Source organism: Micromys minutus (genome assembly GCF_963924665.1).
Source record: "Micromys minutus genome assembly, chromosome: 9".
NCBI lineage: Eukaryota > Metazoa > Chordata > Mammalia > Rodentia > Muridae > Micromys > Micromys minutus.
The window spans coordinates 50,863,519-50,880,336 of record NC_137978.1 but is presented as its reverse complement, the minus strand read 5'-3'; the positions used below and the strand labels follow the sequence as shown (position 1 = coordinate 50,880,336).

General features: G+C 48.9%; 1 protein-coding gene across 1 annotated transcript; it reads left to right on the top strand.

The window, feature by feature from the left end:
- Positions 1-7,503: 7,503 nt before the first annotated feature.
- CELA3B (chymotrypsin like elastase 3B) lies at positions 7,504-16,590 on the top strand (the record flags this gene model as incomplete). The annotated part of the gene is made up of 8 exons (XM_080921257.1): positions 7,504-7,543; positions 9,443-9,528; positions 11,937-12,034; positions 12,161-12,295; positions 13,141-13,277; positions 13,541-13,683; positions 15,550-15,702; positions 16,573-16,590. 8 exons carry the CDS (start codon positions 7,504-7,506, stop codon positions 16,588-16,590), a joined length of 810 nt encoding a protein of 269 aa, XP_080777383.1.
- Positions 16,591-16,818: the final 228 nt, after the last annotated feature.

The following is a 16,818-nucleotide window of genomic DNA, read 5'->3' as shown; positions in this document are numbered from 1 at the left end:
ACATAAGTAACATCCCTCCATGGTCTCTGCATCAGCTCCTGCTTCCTGACCTGCTGGAGTTCCAGTCCTGACTTCCTTTGGTGATAAACAGCAATGTGGAAGTGTAAGCTGAATAAACCCTTTGCTCCCCAACTTGCTTCTTGGTTATGATATTTTGTGCAGAAATAGAAACCCTGACTAAGATAGTGAGTGTATATGACTGGCTGGTAGGCAAGTCTGTGGGACCTTGTCTTGCTTAACCAATGTGGGAGGAACCAGCTTTTAGGGACAGAGCCACCTCTGGTCTGGTGGTCCTGAAGATATAAGAAAACAGGCTGAGCAAGCAAGCCATAAAGAGCATCCCCCTCTTCCAGGGCTTCTGCATCAGTTCAGGCCTCCAGGCTCTGGACTTGAGTTTCTGCTAATACTTGGATAATGGGCCATAAGTTGAACAATAAAAGTGAAGGACCCTAGAGGCTTTCTGCAGCCTTACACCCACCGCCTCAGGTCAAGGCTCGGCCAAGTTCTATTCTCCACCCACAGTTCTTGGGAGGAGCAGGAACATTCTTGAAAAACCACAGCATGTACTGATAATCACCCAACCCTCTGGACCCAGATAGAGTTCAAATACCTGTCACTTGCTTGCTAGCCAATAGATTTAAAGGTCAATATGTTTAGTCAATGAATTTAAATTATAACCTTGCTCATGTAACCTGTACCCCTAAAAAGTATAAAAACTGCTGGTAGCAGCCTTTCGGGATTACCTTTCCTCTGGATGTAGGCCACCTTAGTGCACTGGACTAATAAACTTCTTGCTTTTGCATCAATCCCTGATCTCTTGTCTCATTCATGGGAACCTCAAACAGATAAGACTCAATTTGGGTCTTACAAAAGAAGCCCTTTTCTTCCCTAGTTGCTCTGTGATCACGGTGTTTTACCAAGCAAGAGAAACTAGAACATGTGCATCCCAGGGATGACTACAGGTGCCAGGCTTGGGACTGGTACCCCAACGTGTTAGACTATTTCACTGGCCCTTGATCTCATTTTATATTATTCTGGGTCTCTGCTTTATTTGATCAAACCTTGACCAAGGCCTTGGAGGGAACAAATGCCAGTCCTAAGGAGTATCTAGGAAGGCTTAATCAAAGGAGGCACTAGTTGGGGAAATGGTCAAAGATCTGTGAAGCTTCCTGGGGTTCACGGCAGCAGGGAGCCTATAACATTGTAGGCCTGAAGGGGCAGAGGGAGGGGGAAATTGGTGGGGCTAAGAGATGACCTAGAAAGAAAATTGTAGGTGGAGCCAGGGCCTTTGGAGAGAAGCTGGGTGAGCCACAGGGGTTGGGGAGCATCACCCCCCTCACCTGAAATGGTCTTCCTTCTCACCACACCACCCCCAGAGACCAGGAGCACCCCAGCCCCTATCATGACTCTGGCGAGTATCTGTGGAGTGTACACTTGGCTAAAGAACATTTGGAGTAGACCTCAACCTCCACCTGCTACCCTGCCAGGCCTCCAGAAGGCATGGCGCCCGCTGTGGGAAAAGACTGCTTGAGCGCATTGCCTAATGCCTTCTGGTTCCCACTGAGGCAAAGCCTTCCTTGGGATGAGGGCCACCTGTGCAAGTCTCATGTCTAGAAGCCACAGATGGGCACTTGCTTAATATTAGGTGTCCTTAAACACACACACACACACACACACACACACACACACACACACACACCAGGCTGGCTGCCAATCTGGGAGGAGCGGGACTGGTAGTTGGGGAACTAAGAACAACCAAGTACCAGCAGGTTCCAGGCATAAACCTCCCAAATGTGTGCCTCACAGTGAACAGAGCACAGAAAACACTCTGAGAAGTCCTTTTGAATTTGGTCCTATTTCCCAATTCCACTGGTCTTTCTTTTGTTTCTTTGTTTCTTTCCTGCCCCCCACCCCCTTTCAAGATACAGTTTCACTATGTAGCTTTGACTGAGTAGTTACTCACTTTGTAGACCAGGCTGGCCTTGATCTCACAGATCTACCTCTGCCTCCCCAGTGCTGGGATTAAAGATGTATTCCATCCTTTTAAGACCATTAAACATGTCAAAAACAAATTTGTTTTTGTTTTTGTTTTAGCAGGTGCACTTTAAAAAAAAGTTATGTGGTGGGTGGGTGTGGGCAAGTGTGTGTAGACTACACAGCCCTCTGGTGGAAGTCAGAGAACAGCTTTTGGGAGTTGGTTCTTCCTTCCACCTGGTAGGTGCTAGTAGCTGAACTCAAATCATCAGGTATGGCAGCAAGTGCCTTTATCAACTGAGCCATCTAGACAGCCCCTCTGGTGGCTCGAATAAGCATAGCCCTCATAGGCTTATAAATTTGAATGCTCGGGTCAACAGTGAATATAATTGTTTGATAGGATTAGAGGGGGGTGTGGCCTTGCTGGAGGAGGTGTGGCCTTGCTGGAGGAGGTGTGGCCTTGCTGGAGGAGGTGTGGCCTTGCTGGAGGAGGTGTGGCCTTGCTGGAGGGGTTGTGGCCTTGCTGGAGGAGGTGTGGCCTTGCTGGAGGAGGTGTGGCCTTGCTGGAGGAGGTGTGGCCTTGCTGGAGGGAGTGTATCTCTGGGGGTGGGCTTTGAGGTTTCAAAAGCCAGGTCAGCACATAGTCTTGCTGCTTTCTCTGCCTAGGGATCAGGATGAAGTTCTCAATCAGTTCTCCAGCATCTGCCTGTGTGCGGCCATGCTCCCTGACATGATAATAATGGACTAAGCTTCTAAAGTTCTCAATGAAGTACTTTCTTTTGTAAGAGTTGCCATGGTCTTGGTGTTTCTTCACAGCAATAAAACAGTAACTAAGGTGGACACCCCAACTTTGCTCTTTTTTCTCTTTCTGTGTGTGTGTGTGCGCGCGTGTGTGTGTTTCTACCTTATTCATTGGGGCAAGGTTTCTCAAACCTACAGCTTGCTGACTTGTGGTTTGTCTGACTAGTCAGCCTGTCTTGGGATCCCCTGATTTGCTTGGAAGGCTGGAAATGACAGTTGGGACATAACCCCCACCCAGTATTTATGTGGGTGTTGGGGACTTGACCTTGGGAACTCATATGTGTAGCAAATACTCTAATTACTGCACTATCTCCCCCACCCCACCCCCACACCCCTGAGACAAGGTCTCTCTGTGTAGCCCTGGTTAGCCCCAAACTTGAAGCATTTCTCTTGCCTCAGCCTCTCAAGGGATGAGATTACAGACCTCGTCATCACCAAATCCAGCTTTGTTTTGTCTTGTTTTGAGGCAGGTTCTCAGTGCACAGCCCTGGCTTGCCTGAATTTTGATGTGTAGATTGGGCCTGCTTTGGACCCCCTCTGAGACAGCTTTGATTTTTTTTTTTTAATTGAGTGTCTGAGAGCTAAGATCCCGATGTAAATGAATTAGGCAAGAGTGACCCCCTCAGCCTCGGTTTTGTGGACAGGCTTATCACAGAATATCTCTTCCAATCTCCAGTGCCCACGCCACCGTCCACACACTGATCCGGTTGGAGCTCTGCTGGGACACCACAGGACTTCTACGTGTTCCTCATGAACAACAGGGTCAAGGGCAGGTCTGAGGAGGGCAAGGAGGTACGGGAAGGTCCTTTAGCATTGCCGATTCATTTTCCCTCCTCTGAAAAATATTGTTGAACACCATTTATGTACCAGGTTCTGTGCTAGGCATGGAGAGTGTGAAGGGGTGTAAGAGGGAGTTCCTTCCTACCGAGTAAGAACTAGAAGTAAAGCATCACCCCACCCCAGCCCCACCCTCAACCCCACCCCCAGATTCCCTAATCTTCCTTCCAGACCTGCTTTTTTTTTTCTTTTATCAGGTTGGAACTTTCTGTATAGCTGAAGATGACCTTGAACTCTTGATCTTTGTGCTTCCAGCTCCTGCCTGCTGAGGTTACAGACACCATGCTGGGAATTGAACCTGGTCTTTGTGTAAGTTACGGAAGATACTAGAAAAGCATTTTTAAAAAATTATTTATTTATTTTATGTATGTGAGTACATGGTAGCTGCCTTCAGACACACCAGAAGAGGGCATCTGATCTCATGGTTGTGAACCACCATGTGGGTGGTTGCTGGGAACTGAACTCAGGACCTCTGGAAAAGCAGTCCGTGCTCTTAGCTGCTGAGCCATCTCTCCAGCCCCTGGACAAGCATTCTAATTAAATTATATCTTCAGTTCTCTCCTCTTCTCACCCCACCGCCCCAACATAGGTCTCATACTGTACCTTAGACTAGCCTGAAACTCACTATGTTGTAGTGCTAAGCAATCCTTAAACACGTGGCAATCCTCCTGCCTCAGGATCCCAAGTACACAAGCCCCCAAATTCTGGTTCTTGATATACTCTCCTCCACCTAGCCTGCCAGTCCCACTCAAGAGACGGCTCACTTGCCAGGCGGTGGTGGCACACACCTTTAATCCCAGCACTTGGGAGGCAGAGGCAGGTGGATCTCTGTAAATTCGAGGCCGGCTTGGTCTACAGAGTGAGTTCCAGGACAGACAGGGCTACAAAGAGAAACCCTGTCTCGAAAACACCACCACCACCACCACAAAGAGATGGCTCACGTTATTTCAGCCTGAGGCCTGGAATGAATGGTAACCTTCCATTCTCCTTAAGCAGCTCCCTCTTTAGGGCTAACCTCGAGGATTCCCGCTGCCGCTATACCAGGACCTTCAAGGGTTTACCAGTACCACAGCTAGTAGCATCTTTCCCAGGCTTTGGGAAGGATACCCCACTTGGCTAAAGTGGCCATGGACAGTTGACCTCAGAGAGGCCATCTCTGAAAACACACTGGCCCTGGAGTCCCATGCCCTGAGCAGCAAAGCTCAAGGCTCTGTGGCTAAAGGCTGAGGAGCCTTCTGTGTTAAGTTGGGGGTCTCCGGTGAGTTCAGCTCTTCCTGTGTCCTTAAGATAGCTTCTGTCTGGCTAGGAACATGTGCAGACCTTGATCGAGTTCTAGCTGCTCCCTGGGTTGAGCACAGCCATAGGACCTGTCCCTCTCTCTCCTGTGTTCTTCCGGGCTCTCCCCACCTCTTCCCCAGTGCAGGGCCTGGGGAATGGCTCTGAGCATCCAAGCTGAGCAAATATGTCCAGGCTTACAGGAAGCAGGGAGGGCACAGCTATTTTTATCCTAGCTTGAAGGATTTTCACAGCTGTTTCTGTTGTGTGTGCACAAGCTGATCAACAACAACCCAGGCTGCTGGAGTGGTAGCCATCCCTGTGGGTATGACACAAGGGAGACACCCAAACCTCAAACAAACCCCTCCTGTCTGGACAGGACGACTTCTACCATCAAGGGTCTACTTAGAGTACCTAAGTCTTGCCCTCCCTTGGCTTTTATTTTTAGGAGTTAGAGGAAGGCTTATGCATGCCACACTGAGCCTGAACACATGCTCAGAGAAAGTCAGCAGTACTTAGCTGGGGGAAGGGCAAGAGGGTGCTGGGGGAATATATGTATTTGCTTGTTCACATAGTATGCCGGCCCTAAAGTGGACGGTGGTGGTGGTGTATGCCCTTAGTCTCAGCAACAGGGAGTTAGAGGCAGACATATCCCTGAGTTTGAGGCCATCCTGGTCTACCAAGGATACACAGACGTAGAAAAACAATGTCTCAAGGGGAGAGGGGGTGGAGAGATGGCTCAGTGGTTATGAGCACTGACCACTATTGGAGGCAGGAACCAGCTTTCACCTCTGAACCCATCGATGATATGATGATGTCACTCATAGGCAACAGGGACCTACACATCTGTTGCCATGGCAATCGCCATACATTCCCAGCGTCCCTTTGGTTTACCACCCAACTTTACCTGCGAGCGGTTATGTCACAGCCCAAATAAAAGACTAACCCTTCCTAACCTTTGCCCCTTCTTCTCTCTCTTTTCCCCCCTTTTGTCCATCGCCCCCTTCCCCCACAATAAACCCGTCTCTTGTGGAACTGCATTGGTCTGGTGTGGTCTGTCCAGACGCGAGCCATGATTCTACCACAACAACTCTTCTAGAGGTTCTGAGTTTGATCCCGAGCAACTACATGGTGGCTCACAACCATGTATAATGGGATCTGGTGCCCTCTTTTGGTGTGTCTAAAGACAGCGACAGTGCACTCACATACATAAAATATGTAGATAAATCTCAAAAAAAAAAAAAAAAAACAGAAACAAAACAAAGGACTGCTGGCCTGTGCCCTGTGCTAGTACGTGACTTGATGGTGCTACTTCACATGCTGAGGGGAAGGTTACATAAAGAAGGCACAGTGTGGCTGGTGCTCACAGAGAACAGGAGTCTGAACCAGCCGAATCACAAGCTCTGGGTACAACAGGGTGCTCGAGAAAGATACCCAGCATCAGTCCCTTCGGCTTCTTTGGCAGCATCCTCACCATGCTCCTGTTATTTGAAGCTTTTAATTGCATTTTTCTTGCCTATGGTGGGGGGGTCCAATGGGAGTGGGTGCATGTGCCAAAGCATGCATGGAGGTCAGAGGGCAACTCGCAGGAGTCAATGGCCCTCTCCTTGTAGCAGGGAATCCAGCTCAGGTTGTCAGGTTCCACAGGCACCTTTAGCTGCAAGTCAGCTTCTTCTTTTACAGTCCTCTCTTTCCTTCCACTCCCCTCCTCCCGTCCCCTCCTGTGGTCTCTTGTCTCCTCTTCTCTCTCCATCTCCTCTCTCTCCCCTTCCTTGACAAGGATGAAATCAAGGGACTCACTTGGAGGTGTTATGCTGCGCCTCCAGCCTGCATTTTGACTGTTTTGCTTTGAGACAGGGCCTTGCTGTGCAGCCTTAGTTGACTACCAACTCATATAATCCTCCTGCCTCAGTCTCGGAGCAGCTGGGATTACAGACCGTGACGACTCAGCCCCACTGCCCCCCTATTTCTTGAGCCAGTCAAGCCCGAGCTGAGTGTCTCCCCTCTACTCATTCCCATGGCTGGCTTCAGGCCTCAGTATGTCACTCTGCCTCTGCCACCCCCCCAACCAAATGGGAAGGGCGGGGTCCCATTTTTGTGGGTTCGTCTCGTGATAGCACTAGACAGGCTCTAGGCAGGCTGAGACGAATGTGCCGTCTGTGCTCCCAGCCCTAGAAAGAGCCAGAGGAAGTAATATACCGGAGAAAGTAATCAAAAAAGTCTTTTATTGAGGTGGATATCAATATTAATCCCAAATTAGAGACTAGAGCTCCGAGACTCAAACTAAGCACTCGAGAAGACAAAGCCAAGATCTGAACCCAGGCCTGGCCAGGGAAAGGCTGGCCTCTCTGATAGAACCGTTCGCCCGTCCCTCTCTTATCAGCTGGCCGTTCTTAGCCACCTGTGCAATCACAGGTTGGGGGCAGCCTGGGGTCCTTCCCTCAGCTCCTGCCTTTTAATCTACAGTGGTTGGTATGTGGCCTTGGGCTTTGAAAAAGCTGGTGTTCTGCCACCTGTTGTGGGAGTGGGGCCTGACGCTGTTCCCTCTGCCTCTGCCTCCGGCACTATATTAGAGCCCCGGCTCAGCGTCTCTTTCTCATCTCCCTGAAGCTCACTATGCTCCGGTTGCTGAGTTCCCTCCTGCTTGTGGCCCTTGGTAAGCCCTCATCCTGTCCCCTGTCTCCATGCTGCATCAGCCTGGGAGCCCCTGAAATATGACCGACCCTCACTCCTTCCCCCCTGGGTGAGGCTCGATGCCTGCTTCTACAAAAGGTCTCAGCTTCAACTAGGATGTGACTATGGGAGTTTCATCTTGGTTCTGGGCCAGGAGTGGGAGATCTCGGCAGACAAGCTGCCGAGGGACCAGTTTGGAAAGACTGGGAGTCCAAAGGGCGAGACTTCTTGACGGGACAATGGACGGCCTCCTGGGTTAAGGTCTGGGGTCTGTGGTTTGATGGCTCCAACTCGAATTTTCAGACTTCTGTGACACAGCCCACAAAGCTTCCCTTGTCATACCATACGGTAACAGATGGCATTTACTGAGTGTCTACTGTCTCAGGCCAGAGGCAGGGGGCGGGTTGCTTTTCTTATATGAACTCATCACAGTTTGGAGTCAATGGGAAAACTGTGCTTTAGAGTCAAACAACTCATCCTGAACAAGTGGCCGAGTTCTACTTTGTGCCCAGGCTGCCTCATTCAAACATCTCAAACATCCACTCTGTAGCAGTCACTCCATCCTCCCCCACCCCACACCCCAGAGCTGAGGACCGAACCCAGGGCCTTGTGCTTGTTAGGCAAGCACTCTACCACTGAGCTAAATCCCCAACCCCAGCGGTCACTCAAAAAAAAAAATTTTTTTTTTTTAGAAAGTCTAATGTTATAGTTCAGCCTGCTTTGACATTCCTGGCAATCCTCCTGCACACCCCCACCCCCGCCTCAAGTACAGGGATTTCACGCATGAGCTAGCATGCCACTTTTAGCTATCATTTAAAATATTTTTATTACATTTATTTATTTGTTGGCGACTGTATGTGTGTTATGGAGCTTGTGTGAAACCAGAGGACAACTTGCAGGAGTCGGTTGGTTCTGTCTTTTGGGATCCCAGGGATAAAACTCAGGTCATTGTTACCACCAGACAGCCCCATTTTGTTTGGGGAGGGGTCTTCACTGTGTTAACCCAGACTTATCTCAAACCAGTGGCTGATCCTTGGGTTCAGATTCTCAGTGCTGGGATTACAGCTGTTCTACCCAGGACTTTACTTCCAGAGTTTGAGGGCTCCTGAGTACCAGAGTTTGGGGGCTCTCTGAGTACCAGAGTTTGGGGGCTCTCTGAGTACCAGGAGCAGGTTTAAGTGTTCAGTCCTTGGCCGAAAAAGACCCTGCCCTCCTCTGACACTGAGAAGCCCCATTTTAGGTGTTTTATTAATTAATTAATTTTTTATTTATGTGAGAATACTGTAGCTGTCTTCAGACATCAGAAGAGGGCATCAGATCCCATTACAGATGGTCGTGAGCCACCATGTGGTTGCTGGGATTTGAACTCAGGACCTCTGGAAGAGCAGTCAGTGCTCCTAACCACTGAGCCATCTCTCCAACGCCCATTGTAGGTTAAGTGCATGCAAAATGTTAGTTCATGTGTGGCTAGTGAAGTCTAGAGAGGGGAAGGGCTCGCCTGAGATCACAAGTCTTGTTCCTTTGCTTTCCCTCCTCTTCCTCTCCCTCCTCTTCTTCCTTCTCTTCCTCCCCTTCCTCTTCTTCCTTCTCTTCCTCCCCTTCCTCTTCTTCCTACTCTTCTTTCTTCTCCTCCTCTTCCTCCTTCTCTTCCTCTTCTTTCTTTTTCTTTTTAGGCAGGATCTTTCTATATACCATTGGCTGATCTGGAATTCACCATGTAGATCAAGCTGGCCTTGAATTTACAGAATCCAGCTTGCCTCTGCCTCCAAGTGTAAGGATTAAAGGCATACACCACCATGCTCAAAAAGCCATCCACCCCAACCCTTCCCCCTTTTCCTTTGAGAATACTCTAGCTGACCGGCTTCTCTGTCATTGTCTCTAGCCTCAGGCTGTGGCCAGCCTTCCTACAACCCCTCCAGCAGAGTTGTCAACGGTGAGGATGCTGTTCCCTACAGTTGGCCCTGGCAGGTAAGAGTGGTAACAGCTGCCCCACTTCCACTGTGGGCTCTGAACCCCAGGTCTGATGATGTGGCAGCCTCCCTTGACCCCACTAATTCCTCTCCACTCCCTACTTTGACTTCAAAAGGCCCGAAACTCTTAGACAGAGGCATTTCTTGGAAGTTGTAACTGCTCATCTGTAATCTTGACTGGGATTTGAAAGTGGAAACTGGGGAAAGGGTGGTGTTTAAGGGATTGGCTTAATAGTAAATGAATTGTGGGAGCTGGAGAGATGGCTCAGTGGTTAAGAGCACTGAATGCTCTTCCAGAGGTCCTGAGTTCAATTCCCACCAACCATATGGTGGCTCATAACCATCTGTAATGGGATTTTGGCACCCTCTTCTGGTGTGTCTGAAGACAGCTACAGTGCACTCATATACATTAAATAAATACATCTTTTTTTAAAAAGCAATGGAATTGTGGGGCTGTGGTTAGAGGGAAGATTTTGTTTCTAAACTCCTCCAGTTTGACAAAGGAGTCAATGTTCTGGGCTGCTGTAAAAAGGTTAAGAATGTCATAGAGGTCAGTGGGGGAGATGTTCAGAGGGCTAGACTGCCTGTCTTAACAATAATCACAAGCCACATGTGGCTATTTAAGTTTAATATAAAATAAGGCAGGCATAGTTGTTTCATACAAACTTGTAACTCAGTAGAGGCAGAAGGATCAGGAATTTAAGGTCAGCCTCAGCTACACAGCAAGTTTAAGGCCACCCTGGCTTCTATGAGACCCTGTTTCAAGAACCAAACCCAGGCCTGGAGAGAGCTCAGGGGTGACGAAAGCTTGCTGATCTTCCAGAAGACCTTCGTTCAGTTCCTAGTCATGCGGATTACAGCTCCATGTAACAACTTCCCCAGGGGACCCAACACCTTCTAGTCTCTGAAGGCACCCGAACACACGTGATACACACCCAATCAGAGAAACACACGTGCACATAAGTAAACCTTTTTTATTGTTTGGTTGATTGGTTTAGTTTTCAGAGACAGGGTTTCTCTGTGAAGCCTCAACTGCTCTGGAACTTGCTTTGTAGAGCAGGCTGGCCTCGAACTTGGATTAAAGACACATATGACCACTGCCCGGCACATAAACATCTTTTAAAACCCACTGGCCACATGCCAGCGATGGCAGTGAGTTACTGTGGCCAAAAATGACACAGATCAAGCTATCCAGGCTTGAGGCCAGCCTGGTCTACAGAGCAAGTTCCAGGATAGCCAGGGCTAAACGGCTTTCCAGCCCTAGTCAGTTCTTTTTTTTTTTTTTTTTTTTTTTTTTTTTTGCTAAGGAGGTTTTGTTGTTCTTTGTTTTTGAGACAGGGTTTCATGTAGCTCAGGCTATCCTCAAAGTCAAGATACAGCTGAGGAAGTGGTGGGGTTGTAGGCACGTGCCACCACACCCCATTTATGCAGGACTGGGAATAACACTCAGAGCTTTATGCATGCCAGGCAGGTACTCAACCCACTGAGCTACATCTCCAGTTCCACCCTTTTATGTATTTTTTCAGGCTTGTTTGTTTGTTTGTTTTGAGACAAGGTTTCTCTGTATAACCCCTCTTTGATCAGATTGGCCTCTGACTCAAAGAACCACCTGCCTCTGCCTTCAGAGAGTGCTGGGATCAAAGGTGTGTGCACCCACAGCCAGACTTTATTCTTTGTTTGTTTCTTTGTTTCACTCTCTCTCCTTCCCTCCCTCCCTCCCTCCCCCTCCCTCCCTCCCTCTCTCCCTCTCTCCCCCCACCCCCGTCTCTCTTTCTCTCTCTCTCTCTCCCTCTCTCTCCCTCTCCCTCTCCCTCTCCCTCTCTCTCTCTCTCTCTCTCTCTCTGTCTCTCTCTTTCTTCCTTTCTTTGAGACAGACTCTCATAACCTTAGCTAGTCTTGAACCACAGTCTTTCTGCCTTCTTCCCTGATGCTGGAATCTCAGGTATAGACCACCATACACAGTTGTAAGAGAGCTTTTGAAAGTCAGAATGCATAGGGAAGAGGAGGCAGAGGCCTCAATGTGAGGCATGTTTCAGCAGACCCAAGAGGCCTTGAGAGATTTGGGGTTCAGGAGAATGGGAGGCTGGATAGGACAAGGGTCTTGGGGAGCCCTCAGGAAACAGGTTTGTGTATACTTCAGAGGGCAGAGAGCGTTGAGGACTCATAAGACAGCATAAAGCCTGTGGTGAGTGGCTTGGGCAAATCGAACTGTGATGCTAATGGGAAAGTGACAGTGCCCCCCTGAGAAGCTGTGTAGTTTGTGCACTGCGTATTTCAAAGGGTGACATTTTTTCCCATGTGAATAGAAACTTCTAGAGCTGTACAGTACATAACCTATGAAGCCACTGGTGGCAACTTACAGTGTTGGATCTAGGCCACCCAAACTCTTTCCTTCTTTGCCACCAGGTCTCCCTTCAGTATGAGAAGGGTGGGAGCTTCCACCATACCTGTGGCGGCTCCCTCATTGCCCCTGACTGGGTTCTGACTGCAGGCCACTGCATCTCGTGAGTTCCACCCCTGTGCCCGTCCCTGCCCCACTCACTATCTCTGCATGTGTCCTGGGAAACTGGGACAATAGGAGAGGAAGCAAGGTTGGCTCCAGGCTCAAACCGACCTCCATTCCTCCACAGGACCTCCAACACCTACCAAGTGGTACTGGGAGAGTATGAACGCGGTGTGGAAGAGGGCCCAGAGCAGGTGATCCCCATCAATGCTGGAGACCTCTTTGTGCACCCCAAGTGGAATCCCAACTGTGTGAGCTGTGGGTGAGTAAAGTCTTGGGTGTGGAGTTGGGGGTTCTACTCTGCAAGACGCCAAGCAACTCGAGAGCTCACTCTGGGGTCAGCTGTCTGAGTCCAAGTGGCACAGGCTGTGGTGGCTGCATTAACTAGAGCGGTGGGTTAAGGCTCTAGCTCATCTTGGCCAGAATCCCAGAATGAGCGGAGAGCTCTATCAGACCCCAGGGAAGTGATTTGAGTGGCAGGTAGGCAGTCGAGAGAGAGAGAGAGAGAGAGAGAGAGAGAGAGAGAGAGAGAGAGAGAGAGAGAGAGAGAGAGAGGGAAATGGTAACTACAGTGTGGTACCCAGGCAACAACATCCTCTTCCAGGGAGCTGTCAGAAGTGTGGGTTCTCATACATTAGCTCAGACCATTGCATAGGGAAGCACTGGGGTTGGGGGAGAAACTGTGACCCTGAGCCTTCCAGATGACATAACTGGATCATGGGGACCACAAATGAAAAGTGGCGTTGAGGCTTTCCAGAGCTGTTCCATTTTAAGAATGGATTTGGAGAAGAGGTGTGGTAACATGCACCTTTCATCTCAGCACAGGGAGGCTGAAGCAGGTGCATCTGTGTGAGTTACAGCCCAAGCTAGCCAGGGCTACAATGAGAAGCTACATTTTGTGCTTCTCAAAAAATGACTTAGGAAGAGCCAGAATGTAGGTCCGTCTCGCAGTACTAGCATCTGCAAAGTTCTGAGCTCAAGCCCCAGAGCCACAAAATCCATCAGTAAATGGGTTCAGAATCCAAGGAACAATGGATTCCCTAGAGCTGCAAATTCCTGGAGCAAAAGAGGTGCATGATAGTGGTCCATTCCCCCTCCTCCCTCCAGCAATGACATCGCCCTGGTCAAGCTCTCAAGAAGTGCCCAGCTGGGAGACACAGTCCAGCTCGCCTGCCTCCCTCCTGCTGGTGAAGTCCTACCCAATGGAGCACCGTGTTACATCAGCGGTTGGGGCCGTCTCTCCAGTACGTACTGACCACAGAGACAGTGTCTGGGGCAGAGACTATGGTTATACCGTCCCTAAGTTCCCCTCCAGTTCCCACCTTCTCCCCGATCCTCCCAAACACAAATATGTTTAGTGGATCATTTTTGGGGTATCCACTGTGTGCCCAATGCCCCAGAACACAGAGCAAGCAAGACCGCATAGTTCCTACCAGGCTGACGGAGCCTTGAAGGCTCCCGCTATGTAACTTTCAGGTGTCCCATGCAATGTCCTCTTTCTCCCCAGCCAATGGGCCTCTGCCAGACAAGCTGCAGCAGGCCCTGCTGCCTGTGGTGGACCATGCACATTGCTCCAGGTTGGACTGGTGGGGCTTCTCTGTGAAGAAGACCATGGTGTGCGCTGGCGGCAATATCCAGTCTGGCTGCAACGTGAGTCAGCAAACATCTGCCCGGGGAAGTATGTGTGTGGGGCCCTGAAGACCCTCCACCACATGCCCTGAGGTGGATAGACCTACTAGCTTTGCCTCATGCAGTCTGCAGGACTGGTGGGGTGAAGAGAAACTCAGAGGTGGGATTAGGATCCTGGGTTCTAGCCTACCTCCCACCTAGCCTGACAGCTCCTAACGCCCACCCCCCAGTCCCTCTATGCTCCTTTTTGCCAATCGTTCTTTGAGACAGGGTCTCACAATATAGCCTTCACTGGCCTGAGATCTCTATATAATATAGGCTGGTCTCGAACTCATAGTAATGACCTGTCTCTGTCTACCAAGTTCTGGGATTAAGGGTAGACACCACCACACTTGGCCAGTCACTGGTTTGAGAATCTAGTCTAGCACAGTCTGGGCTTCAAACTTACTATGTAGGCAAAAATTACCGGGATTTCTCATCTTCCTGTCTCCACCTGAGTGACAGTCTTACAGCATTACCCCCACATCCGTTGATTCAGTAATAGGGGTGGAATTCACAGCTTTGTGCATGCTAAGCAAGTACTGTATCAGTTGAACAAAAACATGTTTATCATCCTGACCTGAAATTCCAGCACTCTTGGAAGCGGAGGCAGGAGGGTTGTAAGTTCAAGATCAGCCTGGGTTCTACAGTATCTCAATTAAAACCAAACAAAACCTCAAAGCATTAAATGTGGGACCGATAATACAAGGCACGGTCTCTGGAGAGCTGATCCTGCTGGAGGCTGAGCTGAAGTCTTATATTGTCTCATTAATAAAACTGAGATATAAGTCAGATATAGAATTATAGTCTTTCAAGATAGATAAAAGGGTGCTTTATTTAATAGACAAAATTGATAGGCTAGATGTTAAGGCTGTCTTATACTTTATAAATATTCAGTTATATTCATCTTATAGTTGAAAAAAAAAAACGTTTTAACTGGACAAAGAGGAAAAAAATGTAAATTGTCCTGAAGCTGTTTGTATTTTAATGTTAATTTCACTTACCCAAGAAGGGCTGCCTAGTCTTGACTCCAACTGAATCTTCCCATTTTATTTAGTAAAATAAAGGAAAGCCAGTCACTGGGAGGTGGAGAGGGCTGAGAGGACAAAGAGAGGTCGTGGCAAGATGGAGGTTCCCAAGGACCAGCTAGACCCAGGTGATATTGGTTGGCGTTAAATAGCTATGAACATTAAGGATTTTTATAGGTCTAGTATCTCCAACAGAAAGGCAGTTTGTATCTTTGTCTGTTTGATGCAATCTTGTTGTGTAGAGTGTTGAGAGTTGTTTGTGGATTGAGAGTTGAATATATAAACCTGTATGAAAAGCTACCAGGCTGTAGAGTTGTATTTATGTGGGATTTTGGGGTACAAAAACACCCCAGGACAGAGGCGGAGAACAGGTGGTAGAAGACAGCCAGGGAAGGGAGTTTCCCAAACAAGTTGGGCTGGTGGCGGCTTGTACCGGGTGCTGGAGGTGCCTGTGGTTCTGTATCAGGGACAGTAAAGAGATAAGATTTTATTTTTTAATATTTACTGCAACACATTAACCCTGATGTCAGTAGTTCTCTACCTTCATAATGTTGTGGCCCTTTAATACAGTGCCATAAAATTATTATTGCTTCATAACTGTAATGTTGTTGCTGTTGTGAACTGTAGTGTATGTCATGCAGGATATCTGATATGTGACCCCCCCAAATGGTCCATGATCTCAGATCCAGAACCGCTGCCTTCCTTTGCCAACTGGTATCCAGAGAGGCAAAGTGGTGTGAATGTTTATTGATATCATTGAAGTCAGAGCCTGCTCCTTATCCTGAGACACACCCCACCCCAACTCTTGTCGCCATTGCAGGGTGACTCTGGAGGACCCCTCAACTGTCCCACTGAGAATGGCACCTGGGAGGTCCATGGTGTGACCAGCTTCGTTTCTTTCATGGGCTGCAACACCCTGAAGAAGCCCACCGTGTTCACCCGTGTCTCGGCCTTCAATAACTGGATCGAGGAGGTGAGGCGATGAAGGAGGCCGAAGCCTGCCAGCGACTGTCAGGAGGAGAATTTGCAGATCCCTTTGGAGGCCTGAGGCTCATGGGAGGCAGGGAGGAACCTTTAGGGACATTCTAGAATGATCAGGGATGTTTTATGTGGCCACACTTCCAGAATCTAACAGGTATTGAGAGGTGTCCCCTGGTCCAGGTGCTTCCTAGTCAAGAGGGACAGAGAGTATGTCTGCAGTGATTGATGGCATCCTGGTGGACATATGAGAAACAGACACTAGAGGGAAGGGTGCTGAGAACTATGATGTGGGTCCTTAGGGCCAGGGAGCTTGCAGAGCAGACCTCATCTGGACACAGGAAGTCTAAGACAATGGCTGCTTTTCCTGACGGAAGTACTGGCTGGGCTTTGTAGATCCACTGTGCTAAGAACCTTAGCCAATAACTCAACTGAGAATACCCATGAAGCCAGGAGATCATGGTGAATGCCTTTAAACCCAGAACTTGGGAGGCAAAAGCAGATGCAGGCTGATCTCTGAGTTCAAAGCTAGCCTGGTCTACAGAGCTAGTTCCAGGACAGACAGGGCTACGCAGAGAAACCTTGCCTTAGGGGAAAAAAAACCAAACCAAACCAACAAACAAAAGAATACTTAGGAGGCTATCATTACCTCTCCTATAAAGGCAGGAAACTAAGGCTGAGAGAGGTCAAGTCACTCACCCAGAGACACACAGTATCCAGTGCCAAGGCTAGGTCATTCCCACATGAGCCCCGACCCTCCAGGACCAAAGCTTTTAATCTTAACTAATTATTCCATTTTTGTCCAACCTTTCTTCTTCCTTTTCTCTTTCTCCTTCTTCTTCTTCTCCTTCTCCTTCTTTTTTAGACCATGGCCAACAACTAGATCCAAGGCTCGGCTAGCAGTGGACCCCAGGTCCTCTAAAGAATAAAGACCTTTCTGAAAGTCCCAAGTTGATGCTGTCTGCCTTCATTGATGGAACTCTTGTGCTCTGTGAAATCTTAGGTCTGAAATGTGGAGGTGGGCCCAGAGCCACCCCCTCCACTGAGGAGGAGAGAAGAAGGAACCTCTAAAAAAAGGGGCTGCAATGGGGCAACCAACCATGTGAGGACA